At 40.3% G+C, this 21,442-nt stretch overlaps 1 protein-coding gene across 1 annotated transcript in view; it reads right to left on the bottom strand.

Moving 5' to 3' along the window:
- Positions 1-21,442, bottom strand: part of CSMD1 (CUB and Sushi multiple domains 1) — a 3,274,537-nt gene that overhangs the window by 1,206,578 nt on the left and 2,046,517 nt on the right. Inside the window, exons 11-12 of the mRNA XM_073626646.1 lie at positions 1,595-1,698; positions 697-809 (exon numbers count right to left, since the gene is read on the bottom strand). Of these exons, the coding sequence (XP_073482747.1) occupies positions 697-809; positions 1,595-1,698 (217 nt within the window). The remainder of the gene's footprint in view (positions 1-696; positions 810-1,594; positions 1,699-21,442) is intronic.

Here is a 21,442-nt window from a genome sequence, read left to right on the forward strand (position 1 = left end):
GACAACATGCTCCGATTGGACATTCTCCATCGGAAAATCCAACCGTGTATACGGGGCATTAGAATGAACATTGATTGTAACTTATACAACACATATAAACATTTGTACACAGTAGCCTGAGGTTTTGGTCCCTGAGGATGACCATTGCAAAATAGTATAGCTCAATAGTTCATAGTATAGAACTAACACATACCATCAGTGCCTCTTCCAATAATTAAAATTAATGAGAGCACTTAAAAATATAAAAAAATATTATACTCACAACTACATTTAAAATTTATATGAAATGCATCCAAATAAAAAGGACTTTAAAGTAACTCTGTATTGAAAGAAATATGTAGGCTGTCATTGCTGACCTTTCCATCTGAAAATATTAGTTGCCTAGTGGTCATGCTGATCAAATGCTTGATTTTCAAGTTACTGACCTGGCTCAGGTATTTAGATCAAGGTTTGTGATTTACACTGACTTCACAGCCTGCATTCTGGTCATGAATCAGTTTATATCCTTATTACTAAGCAAAGACTGTGGTATAAATACAGTAGCACTTCTAGAAAATGTAATACTGCATATGTATTTTCCACCACTGTAAAATGTGTCCCCACTATATCATGCCCCAAATAATAAATTAATAACTATTAAAATAATAAAAGAACAATTGTTTGTAAACTATTTTATATAGGTAATATAAAACAAACCTTGATAAATTGCTTTAAATCCTGGAGATCCAATGCTGTCATCTGATTGTAAATGCAGCCACATTTGGTTACTCATACTAACAATGAGATCTGGTACACTAGAACCTGTGAGACTGACAAAATACAAAATACAAAAAATAGAATTTATATGGTTATTAAGCTATACGCATGTTAACACACATACATAGCTATGTATCTAAAGGCTTGATGTTTTATCTGTAACTTCAGAATTCCCTTTTAAATGTTTGTAAAAGGAATTCTGCTATGGAATGCAATTTTAAACAATAACTAGAAGAAATGAATGTATCCAAATGTGTAATAGTCACAGCAATGTACACATACCTATAAGATAGTAGACAAAATACCAGTACTGGCTCCCTTGGGTCCATCTCCTATTTTTAATTTGCTACCACTGCATTCTGTCTCATCATTCACTGGAATATTATTCAGTGACCTAACAAAAATGGATCCTGGCAAATACAGTGGGTATAGAACAGTGTTTCTCAACTCCTGTCCTCAAGGCGCCCCAACTGGTCATGTTTTCAGGCTTTCCATTATTTTGCACTGGGTATTTGATCAGTTTCACTGCCTTAGTAATTACCACAGCTGAGAGAAATCCTGAAAACATGACCTGTTGGTGCGCCTTGAGGACTGGAGTTGAGAAAAACTGCTCTAGAACATTGAAGTACTTTATTGTCTTTGCTTCATCTCAAGAGAGTACCTACCTTGGAAGACCTTAATTTCTAGCAAGCCCTTATATGTTGAAGTTACTACTTAAATTACATTAAATACAGAGGTTTGAATGGATGCATGACCTAATGCAAATTATATGGCAGAATCTAGATACAAGGTCCACCTACAAATAGTGAGGAAGAGGCTTTACAAATAATATACTTACACATATAAAACTGATCGTGTGTCACCTACTTTTCCACCATCTCCTATAGTTAGGGTGTCATAGCCTCTCTCTAGCTCAAAAACTTCAAAAGAAATCTTGATCACCTGTGTGTCGAAAGTAAAAGCTTAGACTTATTATAAGTTCACATACATATTAAATTCCATTTCACTAAAAATTACTGCACAGAAGTGTTTCCCAAACTGTGCTCAAATCATGTACGCTATCTCATCTTCTACAGTGTCACTATGGGGTTGATTTACTAAAACTGGAGAGTGGAAAACCGCTTCCGACTTAAGCTGTTTCAATTAGGCTTTGGCAAAAATAACTGGAAGCTGATTGGTTTCTATGCAGATCTGAACCAGTTTTTACACTCTCCAGTTTTAATAAATCAACCCCTATGCTTCTCTTATGTTCAGATGGTTGCTGACAATGAGGTAAGTATTCTTCCCTGAGGCAGTTCTGCACAGAAATAATGAGCTCTTTATTGTTCCTCCTACGGTGAAGGTAAATATTACCAGTGTGCCATACTATGAGAAACATCATTGCATGGCACCTAAAGAATCTATGTTCAGTGAACACCTAGACATTAGACAGCAACGTTTGGCTTTCTGCTGTTACCACTTCTTTTTGCAATTGCTATGGACCCCCTCACTTGCCATGTCTGACAATCATCTGCATTGAAGAGTATACAGTTGGGAACTCTGGATGAGTGAATCTCACTCCAAGTAGACAATGCTTTGGTATACAGGGATGGGTTGGAGACCTCATTTACTGCTCCTATGAGTATTAAGTAGGTATTTGGTTATTTCCGGCCTAAAATTAAGCTAGGAATTAGTCCACTGCATTTGTAATCAGCCCTACTACTGACTACCCATTTAAAGCTGCATTATGATTGTGATAGATAGTTTTAAGTATTTGGGCATTATTATGAGTAAAAAACATTTCCAATTACCCTCGTTTAAAGTGGAGCCTCTGATCTGCCCAAATATTTTTACATTTAAGACCCCCTCCCTAATTTCTCCTCAGAAGCTGTCTCATAGGATAGTCATCATTGTCTATCTCTTTATGTGGCAGAAGACACACCTGTTCAACCATAGTGCAAGCTACAATGTATAGGTGGCTTGCCTCTTACAAATATATTAATACGTCTTTACCTACCAGCCTTTATATATGGCTGGTTTGTTTCCTCACTGATCAATACTGCTTCATTGGCAGAACTCAGCATGGTGTGCTCAACCTGGCCTATCTTCTATCCAATCAACCTATTGTTTCTGGCACAAATTATGTGAATTATATGATCACCCTGATATTCTCTGGTGTGAGTCAATGGAATATATTTCTTGTTACAACTCTTTTGCAGTGTTGTTTACTGGATTTTGATATGCAAATAACATAACAAATAAAATTATTTTCAAATATGTGTTGCTGAGACATGCTATAAAGAACTAATTAGTTCCCTCCAAGTATCTTTTCCAAACTGCACGACTTCATGACATCACTAAGCAGTTCCTAATATTTACAATCTACTGTAAACAACAGGCTCCCAACCATTTCAAAACTCCTAAAAGAAATGGTCTTCTTATGTTTATAATTTATCCTGAGATATGTGGGACAAAATCACCTGCTATAAGTTCAACAGTGTTATTTCTATAACTAATTAACTGATTCATTTAGGTTTATCCACTGTTGATATTATATGCTTGACTGTTTCTATAAAATGGGCCTGTTACCCAATTCATAATGCTCAATATGTCATCAGGCCTCTGCCAATATGGTCCATCTCTTCTGGTCATGCCCCGAGTTAGTAATGATCTGACAAACATACCAAATTGTCTTCCTGTCTGGGACTTCAAGCACCTAACTGCACAGGTATTTTTTCTTAGGCTATAAAAGTGACTTTATTCTTGCAGCTGAAGTGTTAACAATATTTGCACTATATGCTTTCAAGCTCATAAAACTATTTTATCATAGTGAAAAGACTCCAGCCCTCCTTCCAGTGCCAGATGATTCAACCTAATCAATATAACAGGGATATGCAATTAGTGGACCTCCAGCTGTTGCAAAACTACAAGTCCCAACATGCCTCTGCCTCTGGGTGTCATGCTTGTGGCTGTTGGAGTCTTGCTATGCCTCGTGGGACTTGTAGTTCTGCAACAGCTGGAGGTCCGCTAATTGCATATCCCTGCAATATATCTTTACCTAAGTTTAAGTTGATACATCTGGCCAAAGCAAGTCTTGCTAAATATACAAAAATTTGGGCTCCATGGCTGAGCTAGTCAGATTTCCTCTTTGTTATTGGCTCATCATAGACCCGGCTACCACTTTGTTGTATGAACTGTGGGTTTAGGTTATTCATTTCAATAATTCCTGTAACAGAGACAGGATGTGGAACTACCTGTTCCAATTTATGTTCTGTCTGTGAGTGTGTATATGTCCTTTATTGTTACTGTATAACTGTTTTTGTAAAATGAAAATAAACAAAGACCAAAAAATGCAATAGTACGCTATTAAAAAGAATGTTATAAGTACAATTTAGGTATTCTTTTTTTAAACACAGCTTTTTAAAAATAGGTTTTGTATCCACACATTTTTACACTGTACACGTTACATATTCTACTGCAAAGAGGTTATGAAAAAATACATGTATTGCTTTTTAATGAGCAAGCCGATTTTCAGGCAAAAAAAAACATAATCCAGTGCAACATACATTTTGGACACAGTGGACAGTAAACACGTTGTATATGTATTTGTCCTTTAGTAAGACATTAGGTAATCCAGTGCAACATACATTTTGGACACACTGGACAGTAAATAGATTTTAATATCTATTTGTTCTCTAGCAGAAAATTGAATATATATGAGTAAATAACCTATTTCTTCATATAAACAATATGCCATCTCTTGGATACAACTATCCCCTCCTGTGGCTCTTGCACACAGGTCTCCTGAGCCTGATGAGCATGATTGCAGACATATTTCCTGCACCCAGACAGCCCAAGTGACAGCGGTGTTATCATAACCATGAGTACTGTACGTGAGTGTTTGCAAAAAGAAAATATATATATATATATATATATATATATATATATATATATATATATACAAACTGTACTCATGTTTACAATATCATCACCATATACAGGAGTGCAGAGGCGTACGATGAATCATGTTATTGATGGCTGTACCCTGCACCTGCACTGCCTGGGCAGAGAAAATATAGTTGCAGTACAGTTTCAGCTGGCAAGAGTCATTACAGGGTTTACTTTTCACATACCATTCCCCTGTTTAGATTGAAGTGCTCTCTTCTAGTGCTAGGAAAAATGGAATGTTAGAGTATGTGCAAAGCCCAATTTGTTCTAATTTTTGATAGTGTGAAGGAATTTATTTTTGTCTGTGTCCCTACTGGGAAGATTCACTTATTCTCTTTGTTTGGGGATCACTGTCCCTGAGACAAAAAGTGATAAGAAAACAACATTTTATAGTTGCCACAAAAACAGGGATGAGGTGAGAGTAAAACTAGGAACATAAACTGACTAATGACAACTGTCTAAAAGAGAACTTCCCATATGTTCAAGAGATGCCCTCCCCCTCCTGTTTTGTCTTTAGAGCAGTAAGTAAAAGATAATCTCTCCAATGGGACAGAAACAGCAAAAATAAATTAATACACTGGGAGGGATTTAACCTTTCTCAACGTTTTGCCTATACATTCATTTCAACCACTTGACCTCCGGAAGGTTTTACCCCCTTCATAACCATGGCATTTTTGCTATTCAGCACTGTCCTACTACCAACAATTGCTTGGTTATGCAAGATTGTACTCAAATGAAATTTTCTATAACTTTTTTCACGCACATAGGGCTTTCTTTTGACAGTATTAAATCACCACTGGGTTTTTCTATTTTTTTTTTGTTTCAAAAAGTTTTTATTTTAAAAGAAGAATAAGTTGTACAGGTGATATAACAGTACATTTTTGAATCTTTTACAAGAACATCTTTGAATCGTACAATGAGCAGGAAAACTTAGCACTAATAAGGATAACATTATCCATAGTTGTATAAATGTAAATAGTGGAAAAATTATAGTTTATTCGTATCTCAACAAAAATATCTCCTGCTGAGCGCTTACAAAATTCTTATAGCCTTTAACTAGCCCGAGGAATTCTCAACAAAGTATAAGGCATTTGATGTACATTTGCATCATTATGCGATAATATTCCGAGGGACAATAATCAATACCGCTACGTGATTCAAGGAAAAACCTCTCCTTACCCACGCACTCCTAATGGGAGCAGTCTGTGCGAGGGGGGAGGGAGATGATTGCCAATTGTGTGACAATATCAGTGTTGGTCCACCATGCGGTCCTGAGGATTCTTTAGAGTTTGTTCAATAAATATGTTTTTCATATATGTAAAAATGTAAGGATGATAAGTGGGATAAAATACACTGGAAATGTGGACGATAGTAGTCTAGGGTGTGGAGGAATAACTAATTGAAGATGAACTGGGTGTGTTCCCTCCGTAAGCTTTGTATGGTGAAAGTTCCATGAGGAGTGGAGAGAGGTATGATATGCGCAATGTGAGGAGAAATTATCGATAGTGGGGCCGAATAAACAGGCGTGTGAACAAGGCAGACACATCGGTCAAGGCGGACACTCAGACAACATCCTGAATTAGATATTTTATGGGATGGAACAGTTTGATCCCAGTGAGGTTCCGGGTTGTGGGTCAATAAGAAGTGTCTGAAACTCTGGGGAGTCTCGAAAGTGTATCCAGCAAGCCCATGTTTTTCGAAATTTCATAGGGTTGTCTTTCGCTTGGTGTATTAGGTCTTCCACCTCAGCTATCTTATCAACACGTTTCAGCCAATCTGATATATTGGGTGGGGTCATGTTTCTCCAAAGCAATGGGATACACTGTTTAGCAGCGTTAAAGAGGTGAAGCATAAGGGACTTCCTGTATGTAGATTGTGGTAGAGATGTGTGGTGTAGTAAATACTGGGCAGCGGTCATGTCTAGTGTATAGGTGGTGATTCGAGCTAGTTGGTTTTATATGAGTGCAGTCTCTCCATATATGTAGAAGAGAGCCTACTTCAGAGTTACATCTCCAGCACATCGGTGATACATGTGGTTGGAAGATGTGGAGTCGTTCAGGGGTGCGGTACCATCTTGAGTATAGTTTGTATAGTTTGTTAAGTTCTCCCTCCCATTTCTGGTTGATTGGGTTAGATTTATGGTTAATTTCCCCAAAAAGCAAAGGGTAGATAGTTGAGATTAGATGACTTTGGGGAGTTTTCATGGAGTATAGTGATTCGATGGAGTGAAGTTCTCTATACCATTGGAAGATGGGTTTGATGCTATTGAGGAAGTGTCTTATTTGTAGGAAATGAAAGAATTATATTTTGTTATCTGGGATGATTGAGGACAGGGCATTGAAGGGGATGATAGAACCATTGTCAGAGAGGTGGTGTGTTCTTAACGAGCTTGCCAGGTCAGCGTTTGTTACATTGGTTCTCAAGAAACCAGGTTGAAAGTCAGGGTTGGCAGTCAGAGGGGTCAATGAACCTGGTGAGGGCGTTATTTTAAGGGAGGTACAGGTGTTTCTGAAGCTGTTTAGCGTAGGTCCTGTGAGTGGTGAGATAAATATTCCCTAGGTGTAGCTTTGCTGTCAATCCATGGTACGTGTGATAGAGGGATAGTGGCGCAAGAATCTTCGAGTGAGATCCAGTCTTTTGTATGAGTATGTATGTGCCAGTCTATTAATCTGGTGATATGACATGCCGTATAGTACTTCTGGAAATCTGGCAGACCTAATCCACCTTTGAGTTTTGGAAGGATCATTCTATCCCAGCTAATTCTTGGAGGTTTGTGGGCCCATATAAAGTCTCTACAGAGTCTCTTGTAGGTCTTAAAAAATGTTGGAGGTAGTTTGATCGGGACTGATTGTAGAATGTATAATATACGGGGTAGTACATTCATTTTCAAGATGGCAATTCGTCCAAACCAAGAGAACTGCACAGCGGACCATTTGTTAAGATCTTTTCTTATAGTTTGGAGTATTGGGGCATAGTTTTTGTCATATAGATCATTTAGTTTTGAGGGTATTTGGATAACTAAATACGTTAGGGAGTGAGGGGCCCAACAGAAGGGGAAGTTAATTTGACATTGAGAGACTATCGTTTTTGGGAGAGAAATGTTGAGAGCTTTGCATTTCGAGAAATGTATTTTCAAATTGGACAGTTTGTGGAAGAGGGTAAAGTCTGTCAGTATGTTAGGGATGTTGATTAAGGGATTGGAGAGGAAGAGGAGAACGTCATCGGCATATGCTGCCAATTTGTATTGCTTATGTCGGATCTCTATGCCGGTGTAGTAGGGGTTCTAGGGAGAGTACAAAGATGATGGGGGACAGTGGACATTCCTGCCTAGTGCCGTTTGATATGGAGAAGGCGTCTGACAGGTGACCGCTGGCTCTTATTCTGGCTGTTGGAGAAGTATATAAAGTTAGAATCATTTGAAGGAAATGTGCCGGGAACCCCATAGCCTGTAGAACTGCTATCATGTAGTCCCAGTCCACCCTGTCGAACGCCTTCTCCGCATCAAGGGACAGGAAGAAACCTTGTTTAGAGGACACGGACAGCCAATGATGAATGTTGATAGCCTTGATAGTGTTATCCCTAGCTTCCCTGCCAGGGATAAATCTAACCTGGTCTAGGGAGATCAGATTGGGGAGTAGGGGGAGAATTCGGTTGGCGAGAATTTTGGCATAAATTTTCATGTCCACATTTAGGAGAGAGATAGGTCTATAGTTGGTTACCAACGTTTCATCCTTACCTGGTTTCGGTATGAATGTAATGTGAGCTTCTAGCAAGTCTTTGTTTACTTGTGAGGTAGAGGCAATGTCATTTAATGTCTTTGCGAGATGAGGAGTCAGTATGTCTTGGAAAGTGTTATAGTAACTCACAGTCAGACCGTCTGGACCTGGGCTTTTGCCTGATTTGAGTTGTTTTAGCACAGTGGTGATTTCGTCTGTGCTGATGGGGCAATCTAGGCTTTCTGTGTATTCCGGTTTAATAGAAGCTGGGCACTATTGTAATAGAAATTCCCTTATTGTTGCTTGTTTGTCTCTAGAAGAAGGAAGGTTATATAGATCTGAGAAATAGTGGACAAATTGATTGGCAATATCCGCAGGAGCTGCAAAAAGAGAACCTGAGGAGTCTCTAATTGTATGTATGGTATTCGTGGCTTTCTTAGATTGTAATTCTCTGGCCAATAATTTCCCAGATTTATTTCGAAATTCGTAGAACAGTTTTTGTGTTAAGATATATTTGCGCTTCAAGAATTTATTTAATTCTTCGAGCAGTTCTTCCCTAGCCTTTATTAAGTCAACTAGGGATTTGGTAGCTAGAGAGAGTTTATGTGTTCTTTCCAGGGAATGGATTTTTGCATATAAAGCTTTTATGCAGCTCCCGTTTGAGTTTGTATTTGTTAGCAGTAAGAGAAATAATTTCCCCATGGATTACGCATTTGTGTGTGGCCCATATGCTGGATTGTTTTGTTTCCCCGGGGGTATTTTCTGCAAAGTATTGTTTGAGGCATGTATTAAGTTTTTGAGTAAGTTCTATGTCTGTAAGGGTTGCGTTATCAATACGCCGGATTCTGTTTCTAGTGTGTGCTATGGGAATGTCTAGGGTAATGGACACAGGTTTGTGGTCAGAAAGAAACATCGGGTCAATGGAGGCCTTTGATAGGAGTGGTATGTCGGACTGGGATATGAAAAAGTGGTCAATTCTTGTATATTTGTTGTGTGGAGAAGAATAGAATGTGAAGTCCCTTTCATTTGGGTGTAGTGTTCTCCAAGTATCGTGCAAGGTCATTTCCTGGAAGTGTTTTTTGATGGACTTAAGGGCTCTGTAAGGCATAGAGCATGTCCCTGTGGATGTATCCTGGGATGGGGAGAGTGCCACGTTGAAATCCCCACCAATAAGCATGATGCCAGAATAGAGTTCTGTTAGTAACTGAAGGGTTTCACGAAAAAATAGAACCTGATTTTTGTTGGGTGCATATAAATTTGCCAAGGTAAAGGGTTTGTTATGGAGAGTCCCCTTGATGAACAGGTATCTGCCGTATGCGTCTCTTTTGACCTCTGATACTTGTAAGGGGCAATGTTTGGCTATCAGAATCATGACACCCTTCGTCTTAGCTTCTTTATTGGAGGCATGGTAGACCGTAGGGTAGTGGTGGTTGGAAAGTTTTGGGATGTTGTCGGAGAAGTGTGTTTCCTGAATGAAGGATATCTGCGTTTTGCTTTTTCTTAATGCGTGTAGTAGTTGGGACCTTTTCTCGGGTATATTAAGTCCGCGTATATTTATTGAGCTTAGTTTCACCCGAGAGATTGGTGACTGTTTAGTGTGAACTTGCATGATAAGAGTTCGAGTGTCCGTCAGGAAAGAAGGGATGGGGGTGTTTCTATAAGCCTATGAATATATTGGCGGCTAACCAAATAAATAGGAATGCGCAGGGGATGATTTTTCCATCTGTAAAAACTAGCAAAAGTAGGGAGAGGGGAGATATTTACTTAAACTCTCCCTACTTTGTAGAGAGGGTAAAGGTTTACGACGTGCCGATTGTGAAATTTGCCCTGTAATCAGGACTAGATTGTTTTATTGCACCGTTTGGGGGTTGGTAACTACCTAACACCGAAGATCTGCTCAATAGCGAGCAAGCCCGCCGTTACCATTTCTATTGGCGTACTAGTGGAGGGTAGTGTTCATGAAAACAAAAAGATAATATGAAAGTATGTGAATTCAGATGGGGTACAGAGGATATCCCTCCAGTCCCACGCCCCATATTCCAGGGAGTGGGGCTAAAGGGGCACCCAAGGCTCGGCACTGCATGGATGGGTGATACTTAGAGCCAGCGATGTAGGCTGAAAGATCAAAAGAGGGTGTGGACATGAGCATGCATGTTTCGTTAGTGTGTAAGAAGAAGTGGAGTACTGTTCCCTATGAGCACTGAGCTTCATACATTGTTCAAGCAAGTAAAAGACATATTAAAATCATAAAACGAAAAGATATGACATCAAGATTAATTTATCCCATATCTTAAACAACAAACACATTGAAAATGAGTTTGAAAACAATGAGAACAGTGAAAACGGAACCCGGAACCGTGGTCTGTGAGGTTGTCATTCACCGTGCACCTATAGTTTTAGAAGCCTCTTGGATGAGACCGTAGGGCTATGCCAGTTCCCCTCAGCCTGTCATTCAGATTGCTATTGGACCAACTGTGTGTGCCCTCAATAATATGCTATTGTTTTCTCTTAATGAGAGTCGGGTCTATGTATGTAAGCATATTATTTTGCTATAACCAGACAAGTGTGTGTAAGTATAGTTATGCGGATTAGTCACCTGTGATATGAACCGTGAGCTCCAGTAAGCCGATGTGTACCTGGGAGGATAAGTGAGCTATCACTTCCTGAAGTTCCAGGAAGAGAGAATCTCACCACTGAGAGCCATAATAGGCTAGATAGGGGTCATCGACCTGCTGGAGCAGTATATTATCAAGTGTACTATACGTACTGCCCACCTCTGAAAAATAGGTGTATGTTCTGTACTTATGGGGAGGTGATGTAACATGAGGAAATGGTGTCCCAATAGCCGAGCCCATGAAATCATGTGTCTACTATATGTTGCTAGTGATGCTAAAAGACCGAGTCTCATAAAGTAGTGTGTGTGTAGTGTGGAAGAGCTATAGACAAATCATATTCCCATGTGCCCTTTTAAAGGTCCTGTTCGTAAGGTTCATGAGAGCAAGTGTATTGTTGTGTTATGGACGGTATTGGTTACCATAAAAGGGGGGATAGGGTTATAGAGGCCTGGAGAAGTAGTAATAAAGTACACTGACCACCTGTGTTAAACAGGAAATAACAAGGTGTAGTATATTGTAAATTGTTGTATGTTGTGGAGATAAAGATAAATGATTTAAAGGTGTCATCATATAGCTTATAGTGACGTAGAAATTATCTTGAGGTAAAGTGTAGAAGATTTGTTTGTGTCTAAGGCAGTGCAGTTGGAGTTTCTCCTGTATGTACATATTTAGTAATCTGTTGAACAGTGTGTTCGTTATACATTACCAGCTCTAGAATAAGGCCGATCTGGGTAAAGGCAGAGAGAATAAATTGGGTTAAGTGCTAGTACAGCAATGTCCTGGATGGGCTTAAGACAAACAATCCAGGCAAAGTCTCAAATTGTCTTGAGGTGGAGGAGTCTATCAAAGATGATGAGTCGGATTTAGGTGTGTATCAAAGACACAGGTGAAAGAGTCTGACAGGCGTAGTTGGAGCATGATTATGCATCATGTATGTGGTGAATGGCTTGCGACATTACGAGGGAGAAGGAGAGCAGGCACTAGGCAGATAAATATTGTCCTGTAGTGTCATACAACAAACTGCTTGAGTTGTTCTTGAGCTGTAGTGCCTGAGAGCTATTATCCGTGGTACCGGGTAGCTTGAAATCAAACTCTTTGAGGTCCTGAAGCAGACACCGGGGTCCTTGGTATGGTAACAGTCAGACTGGAAGGAAGTAAGTCATTAGATGTCGGTAAAGCGGTTTGCGTTCCCGTTGTGCATTGCTCAGTGGGGGAGGGTCAAAACAGCCTCTTTGTGCAGATTCTCACTGGCTGTGCAGTATGTGAGCGTCTGTGGGGAAATGTGCAGCGGTTGCAGACCTCAGTTCCGGCTTAATGTATAACAAAGTCAGAGGGTTCTTCTATATAATTGTAAGGTGGAAACAATCCTTAGACCTTCAAGATATAATCTTGTAAGCCAGAAAAAGTTTGTCAACAAATAAAACATTTGATTACTTGAGAGATTAGTAAACGAAGCCAGAGTGTAGCCTTAAAGCATGCATGTGGCGCTTAGCAAGATTAATGGTCTCTTCTGGCTCTTCGAGAGCCCGGGGAGCCTGACGGGCTGTGTCCGCGGTGAGTGTCACAGTGCGCAGCATGGGATCTGGTGCCCGATGGCGATCTTCTTCTCCTGTAGTGCGCCCCCTGAACTTCCATCGGCTCCTCCGGTTGTGGGCGACATCTAGTATTGTTATGTCGGAATTCTGCGTACCAATTAGGTACTTCCACCAAAGAGATGTCCAGGCTGTGGCAGAATTGTGGTAGATCTTCAGGCAGAGCTGTCTGACCCAAATGTGTGGCAGAGAGGCAGAACAGGTATTTCCATCTATATCGTATCCCGTGAGTGCGTAGTACCTCAAGAAGAGGTTTTAGATCCCTTCTATGCTGTAGAGTGATGCCAGACAAATCCTGGAATATCTGGATACGTTGGCCTTCGTATTGAAGTTGAGATCTGTCTCTCGCCTGACGCAGTATTTCCTCTTTTAATTTATAGTCCACAATACAGCATATAATGTCCCTGGGGGGATCTGTTTCTCTTCCCATTGGACGTAGCGCCCAGTGGATTCTCTCCATCTCTATTTGTATTTGGCGGGGTCTGTTTAACAGTCCATTAAAGAGGTCAGTAACTGCTGGTAGCAAGTGCTCAGAATCAATGGCCTCAGGCATGCCTCTGATCCTGAGGTTGTGACGGTGACCGCGATTGTCAAGGTCCTCGATGTGTCTTTGTACTTCTCTTAGATGCATGGTGTGTGTGTCGATTTTTCTTGTTACCTTGCAGAGGACTGTATCATGTTGGGTTGTAGTTCTCTCCACTTCATGTACCCTATCGCTTAGTGAATGGATGTCCAGGCGTAATTCTGCAATGGCGGCCGATAAAGTATCTTTTATATCGGCGGCAATTGTTCTCAGGTCCTGAATGCTGAGGTGGGTGTGTGGAGGACTATCCTGGATTCCTGTTACCACAGGTGGTGGCAAGAGAGGTGCTTGTGTTGGTCCTGATAGTTGCGTTCCCGAAGTCTGTGAGGGGCCATGGCGGGATGACGCCATATTGCTTCTCTGTGTTCTGAACATCTCCGGGACGTTCTAGCTTATACTCCCTTTATGCTCGTGGGGAGAGTGAGGTAGAAGATTGTTGGGAAGCTGTCACCATCCTCCAGAGTACAGTTATAGATACTTTTAGCAAGTTTTCCTCCTGTAGGGTTGAAAAAGGAATGGCAACGGCGGGAGCTATACAATTAAGCAGCCATCTTCCTGCGCAGCCAGACCACGCCTCTTATTTTTTGTTATATAAATTTAAAAAATCACAAATGTTTAAAAAAAAAACACCTTTTTCATAGCTTCTGGTATAAAGTTTTGTAAACATATTATAAATATCTTCATAAATTTAGGCCAAAATGCAGTCTACTGCATTTATTTGGTAAAAATAACCCAGATTAGTGTTTATTATTTAGTCTGTCTAAAAGTTATAGAGTCTACAAACTATGGTATATTTATATTTGAAAGTTGATCAGTCCTGGTGTACTTATGGCCTCTCATTTCTTGAGGCCCTAAAATACAGGAAAGTACCCCCCCAAATAACCCCTTTTTGGAACGTAGACAGTTCGAGGTATTTAGTAAAATGCATGGTGAGTTTTTTGCAGTTGTAATTTTTCTTACACAATTGTCCATACTGTCACCAGTGCAGTACAGCATCATCAAATGATTGGTGTGGCGATGATCAGGGATACTGACTGGTGACATTTTTTTATTTTTTTTATTTTTTAACATTTTTTTTACATCCTGTCATCAGAGTAGTTTAGTGTCACTAAAATGACACTGTACTTCTCTGGGGGGGTTGTGATCGGGGATTTTTATTTTTTTACACTATTAATGTTTATAACAGTGAAGATCACAATAGTTTTAGATGTCATGCATGGCTTTCATTCATGACAGCTTTCTTACTATTGTGATCTGTGATTGGCTACAGATAATCACATAGTAAAGGGCGCTGTGAGTAGCCTAGGTATCATGTGATAGCTGTTGGCCAATCACAGCATCAAAATAGTAAGCAAAAGTTGTAAATTAAATCAAAGGTGCCAAGGTGCTGGATCAGTAAAAAGTGCCAAAATTTGTTAAACACAAAATAACCAGGCTTGCATTTGGGCAAAGGAAGAGCAGCACCAAGGTTCCGTCAACCTCACCATGGGTTGGTGGGAGGAGTCATGTATCTGTAGGAACAACACCTTTGCCAGAAACTTGGTAATTTTCTGAAGATTTATTGATGACATCGTTATCATCTGAGATGGCCCCCATCTGGAGATGGAGGCCTTTGCTCAACATTGTAATAACAATGACATGGGTTTGGATTTCACATATGTCGGGAAGAGGCCCTTGTCCTCATCAACATGGGGACAAGGTGCTTTGGGGTGGGGGGCAGCCCTGATCCTCCTTTTCTCGGGTCCCCCAGCAGCACTCCTGGCCCCCTCTCCTGCCAAGTGCCCTCAGAGCAAAGAGCTTGCTGTGGCACACCCAAGCAGACTCGCTCCCAAGCTGCTGCTCTGCATGTCCATTCAGACACAGAGCCATGTCTGTCTCAGCCAATGAGGAGGGAGAGTCCCCAAAAAGCCAAGACTACTTGAGCTCAGGTAAGTTGTGACAAACTCACCCGAGACAGAGGCTATTGGAGGGGATTGAACGCTAGCCTCTTGCCAACAGATTATGGGCCCTGGCATTTGGGGGAATGGTGCTCTCTGTGAGCTGTATGCCTGGGGACCCTGGGGTTGGTGTTACTTTGGATTCAGCTCCATGTCCTCCCAAAACACACAGACTCTGGGGACCCTGTATTTGCCATAGTAGCAATAGTGACTGAGTCATACTGTTGGGACTCATACTGTGAGAAGATGCTAATGTCATCAACTCCACTCACCTGTCTGATGTCAGCTATAATGTGTTTAATGTAAATGAGTTTAGTCTAGGTTCTAAGTGTATTCAATTCATTGTTGTTTGTTCTAATTAACCCTGTGTTGATGTTTATGGTAATGTGTGTTAATTGAATGAGCTGATCACATTAGCCACCAGCACTGGCTAGGAGATGAACAGTCTAGGCTGAGGAGGGGGGAGATTGTTGTTTGTATTGTTAATTGTAATTAGCTCCTGCTATTGTGTTTATACTACTGCGTGAAGCTTGGTGCCCACAAGTCTGTCCTACAGGTCATGTCTCTGAGTCATCTGGTCTGGGTAAATTTTGTAGTAAATTAGCTCATGTTAATTAGGTTAGCTGAGTCATCCTGCTGTATAAATTTGTGTAAGATCTCAAATAAAGAGTTAGTCCTGATGTACTCCAAGACTGGTGTTGTCTAGTTCTTGGGGGTTCCTATAGCCAGATCCATTTGACTTGTGTTCCAGAACTTAGGAAGCGGTATACTGATGGAAGCACTCAAGCGAAGTGAGGGACGTTCCAAGTATTAAAGGGGGCTGGGGGGGCTGCTGCACAGAGAAGGCGTGTTACCTTCATGCATAGAATGCATGAAGGTAAAAATCCTAGAGCCTTTAAAACCACTTTAAACGCACATAAGCTCTTACTGTGGATTTTACTATAACACCTACTAGTAACCTATGTACAGGAAGAGCTTAAACTAAGACATAGAAATCTGTCCCTTGACAACATTGTGAAGTTAAATATGACATGAACACAAACAAAGATATTTCTGGCTAAGAAAATGTAATAATGTAATTATGTAATAATATAGTAGCATTTAAAGGGTGGTATTATTTAGTACTTGTGAGTTTAGATAAAGTTTGGGTCCATACTTTTCCCCCTCAAAGCACTTGTTACCTGACCATTAGGTAGGACTGAGTAACGTCAAGTAGGAGAGCATGGTTACTCCTGTGAAACTACTAACTCACAAAAAGTTGATGGTTGCCTACAGATTTCAGGGGCCTCAGGCGATGAATCAGAAGGTGGGGAAGCACTTGGAAAGACAAAACCAGAGAGCTTATAGAATCTGTCAGTTGTTAACTCTTGTTAGGAAGGGGCACCCTATTTACTTGTCCTAGTGCCCATTGCCTTAGGGGCTGAAAGTGAAAGACGGCATTTTGAGTTATCACCACAACAGAAATAGAAGGGGCATCTTTCAATGGGAACATTCATTCTGGTGACAATTGTCTAGGAGGGCATTTACCACCTAGATTTTCTCTAGGATGGATTTCCGCTTACTTCCTGTTATGCCTATAGGACAGGAATTCAAACCAAATTTCATCAACAGAACTACTTTATCAAAAAATAAAGTTTTGGTTTTAGATATACTTTATTATTTAAAAATACAATTCAGGTTTACATAAATATTTGAGATTTAAACATAATTGTTAAATTACTTGTGACTCAGCATGAGGTCACTTCAAAATAGCTGATAGGTTCACTTTAAGTAAATGTAAAACAATCACATGCATGTGTGCCAGTTTTGATGGGTAATCAAATGTAGCGTCTACTTTAACAACGTCTTTGAGGGACACTTCCAGCCTGATTATTCTGCATCAGTAAAGACAGACTTTTCCTTCATTAATGGTATATTAGTCTTCTAAGGAGCTTATCAGTCTTTAATTTTAGTATTGGAAGAGATCGACATTGGCTTTATGAATTAAAGATATCATGACCTGCTAGGTCTTTAGAATGCAGTGCTCTCTGTTGTGACTGAGCTTTAGAATTCTAATAAATGTGGAACTAATTAATGAATTTTTTTTTTGTAGTAAACATAGCTAATGCCATCAGGGTTGTTATGCTTCCTTGCTTTTAATGTTTTCACTGTCTAGGCAAACTGTTCTTTTCAATAGTTATACGATTTCTGAAGCTCTGTGATGTTAGTAGTGGCAGCTGAAGTCCTTCTGGCATTAAAGTATCATGTTGATAATGAAAGAAAAAGCATTTTTGAAATTGAATCTTAAAAGACACAAGAACAGATGTCCATTCACCTATTCACACTTGGTCAAACAAATCTAAAGAGAATAAAAATTGCATTGTTATCAAATGAAGTCTCTGATATTTACTGTATATGTTTATGTTTATCTTCAAATATAACCCTATTCCTAAAGCTCATAGACATTAGAAGGTGTTTGAATGCACAGGCACAATTCAAGCGCTTAACATGTTTTTAATACTTGGAGTGCCTACAGGTGTTTTACAGGTGTTTTACAGGTGTATTCCTATAAAGATGGATCCAGACACCACAATGCAGGGTTGCCAATCCCAAATGTAATTTTATATCTGGAAACTGCCCATGAGCAGCTCATTATAGCATGACTGAATTGCCCACAACAAGGAGAGTAAGTTTTTTTCCATAGAGGTATAATGATTACTTTACCAGTAATATTACAACATGTAAGTATTGTATATGACAATACCTGAGCAGGGTGTCATTTCACCGTATAGAGCTGTATAATATATGTGTTTCCTTCCATTTGGCAGACTATTACCATACATTTTTCAGTTGTATTTCAAGTTTAGATGTAATATAAACATTGTGACAGATTCATGCTTCAATGCCAAGAAAAAGTAGCTATTCTTTGCAGAGAGTGTACAGTAAACATTTATCTAATGCTGGTGCTAATAATGGTTAGCCAAATATAAAATATAATAAACCAAATGTATCTAATGCACTAGTTCTCCCAGTTGAGTTCACCACCAGTACCGAGCATGTTCTGCTGAAATTGTTGAAAGCATTTTACATTTATGGCAAACAGCAAAGTGCAGCGCTAAAAGTATATATGTGACATATAGAAAAATTCTTGTGATCCCACCAAGTGACATAACATCAATCAGTAGATAAATGAACAAAAACATTAAATCATAAACGAACTGTGTTCACAAATGCGTGTGAATAAAATATATAAAACAATGTAAAAAGTCCAAAACGAAATATTGAGTCCACACAAAGATAGAAAAAACATCCATCCAGGAGATATGTGATAAGGGGTATTAATAGATGATCCACCAAGGAGTGTGTGAGTAGAGTCTGCTTACCGGACGGCGATGACTGCTGTTACGGCAGTCTCGCCCAGCATAGGGATTATGGTCTCCCAAAACCATAGGTACAGAGCGGGACCAGTGGCTTTAAAACTCGATCATAACCGGAAATAGAAAGCAAAACACATCCATAGTGCAATAACATATGATAAAAGGATTTAATAGTGTAAAGGAATTGCACTTACAATTTGGCAGAAAAAGAGTAGCATGAGAGGTATTAGACACAGCGGCGGTGTCTCCATGTACCGCAATTCACTTCCTGTACTGCAAAGCCCGTCCGAGAACGTGATGACGTCACCGTCATAGGCTCCTCCCTACGCGTTTCGTCGCGATAGGACGTCGTCTGGTGATTGGCCAATCCCCAGACGACGTCCTATCATGACGAAACGCGTAGGGAGGAGCCTACGACGGTGACGTCATCACGTTCTCGGACGGGCTTTGCAGTACAGGAAGTGAATCGCGGTACGTGGAGACACCGCCGCTGTGTCTAATACCTCTCATGCTACTCTTTTTCTGCCAAATTGTAAGTGCAATTCCTTTACACTATTAAATCCTTTTATCATACGTTATTGCACTATGGATGTGTTTTGCTTTCTATTTCCGGTTATGATCGAGTTTTAAAGCCACTGGTCCCGCTCTGTACCTATGGTTTTGGGAGACCATAATCCCTATGCTGGGCGAGACTGCCGTAACAGCAGTCATCGCCGTCCGGTAAGCAGACTCTACTCACACACTCCTTGGTGGATCATCTATTAATACCCCTTATCACATATCTCCTGGATGGGTGTTTTTTCTATCTTTGTGTGGACTCAATATTTCGTTTTGGACTTTTTACATTGTTTTATATATTTTATTCACACGCATTTGTGAACACAGTTCGTTTATGATTGAATGTTTTTGTTCATTTATCTACTGATTGATGTTATGTCACTTGGTGGGATCACAAGAATTTTTCTATATGTCACCTATATACTTTTAGCGCTGCACTTTGCTGTTTGCCATATTTTGGGAGTCAGATACTGGACTTTTTAGGTGCTGGCAGCTTTTTTTCCACATTTGCTTTTTTAGATCTGAGCGCAGCTTTGACTCTAGTTTGGGTCTTTTTCTATATATTTTACATTTATGGCAACCATACTAAAAAAAAAAAAATATTGGGAACTTTTCACTCACATTGGATCTTAATATGTTTGATGGTGGAACATAGGGCCATTGTAAAGAAATGGAAAACCCCTGCTAAACCAACCATGACGGATATCAAGAGGGAGCTGAAAACCCTTCTATACTGAGAAAAGCTGGACATTGAAATGTTCCACATTACCTCTAAAAACACATTACCTCCAACACACACACACACGAGTTCTGCCCCCCCCACCCCAAAGCACCTTATCCCCATGTTGATACGGACAAAGACCTCTTCCAGACAAACCTGGGCGGTGGTTGTGGGGGTCTGCAGGCAGGGGGATTATCAGAATCTGGAAGCCCCCTTTAGCAAGGGGGCCCCCAGATCCCACCTCCCCCTATGTGAATGAGTAGCTCCAATGTGTCGTCTTTCTCCAGTGATGTCTTCTTTCTCCAGGTCTTCTCCCTCCGCTGATGTCTCCTTCCTCTGGTTCTTCTTCTGGTTCTTCTCCCTCCGCTGTCTTCTTCCTCTGGTGAGGTCACCACCCCATCATTCCCCGGGCAGTAACTTCACAAAAGGGGCCTCCGGATGACATTACTGGATAGCCATGCCTCATGGCTATATAAGAAATGTCATTCAGCAGGAGTAGACACAACATCTGGAGAAGACATCAGCAGAGGGAGAAAAACTGGCAGAAGAACCAGAGGAAGAAGACAGCAGAGGGAGAAGAACTGGAGGGAGAAGAACAGGTGGAAGAAGAACCGGAGGAAGAGCCAGAGGAAAGAGATATCAGCGGAGGGAGAAAAACTGGAGGGAGAAGACATCACTGGAGAAAGAAGACACAGAGCTATGACAGGGGACATTCTTCATGTTTACCATTTAAGCCCCGGAAGGATTTTCCCCCTTAATGACTAGGCCATTTCTTGCGAATACAGCACTGCATCACTTTAACTGACAATTGCATGGTCATGAAACATTGTACCCAAACAAAATTGATGTCCTTTTTTCCCCACAAATAGAGCTTTCTTTTGGTGGTATTTGATCACCTCTGGGGTTCTTATTTTTTGTGTTATAAACAAAAAAGAGCGATCATTTTGAAAAAAAAAACACACTATTTTGTACTTTTTGCTATAATAAATATCCCCCGCCCCAAAAAAAATTCTTCATCAGTTTAGGCCAATATATATTCTTCTACATATTTTTGGTCAAAAATTGCAATAAGCGTATATTGATTGGTTTGCGGAAAAGTTATAGCGTTTACAAAATAGGGGATATATTTATGACATTTTTATTATTATTTTTTTTCTAGTAATGTCGGCTATCTGCAATTTTTATCGACATTGCGGCGGACAGATCGGACACTTTTGACACTTTTTTGGGACCAGTGACATTTATACAGACATCAGAGCTAAAAATAGCCACTGATTACTGTATAAATGTCACTGGCAGGGAAGGGGTTAACACTAGGGGGCAATCAAGGGGTTAAATGTGTTCCCTCACTGTGTGTTCTAACTGTGGGGGGATAGGACTAACTGTGGGGGGATAGGACTGACTGGGGGAGGAGACATATTGCTGTTCCTACTTATGGCCGGCCATGCGCATTGGCTACAGGGACACGCTGCCTGCCATATTGACTTAAAAAGCCGACGTACAATGAAGGCAATTCCATGCCAACCTGCCACAGTACAACTGCAGTGGCTGGTCAGCAAGTGGTTAAAATCACGTGTGACCATTCCTTAGTAGAAAATTATTGCCCTATATCTGACTCCCAATGTGTCATAGCTGCCGATTTCTCAAGCAAGTGCAGCTCATTAAGGTACCTGTGGATCAT

This window comes from Aquarana catesbeiana, linkage group LG04 (genome assembly GCF_042186555.1).
Source record: "Aquarana catesbeiana isolate 2022-GZ linkage group LG04, ASM4218655v1, whole genome shotgun sequence".
Classification (NCBI taxonomy): Eukaryota; Metazoa; Chordata; class Amphibia; order Anura; family Ranidae; genus Aquarana; species Aquarana catesbeiana.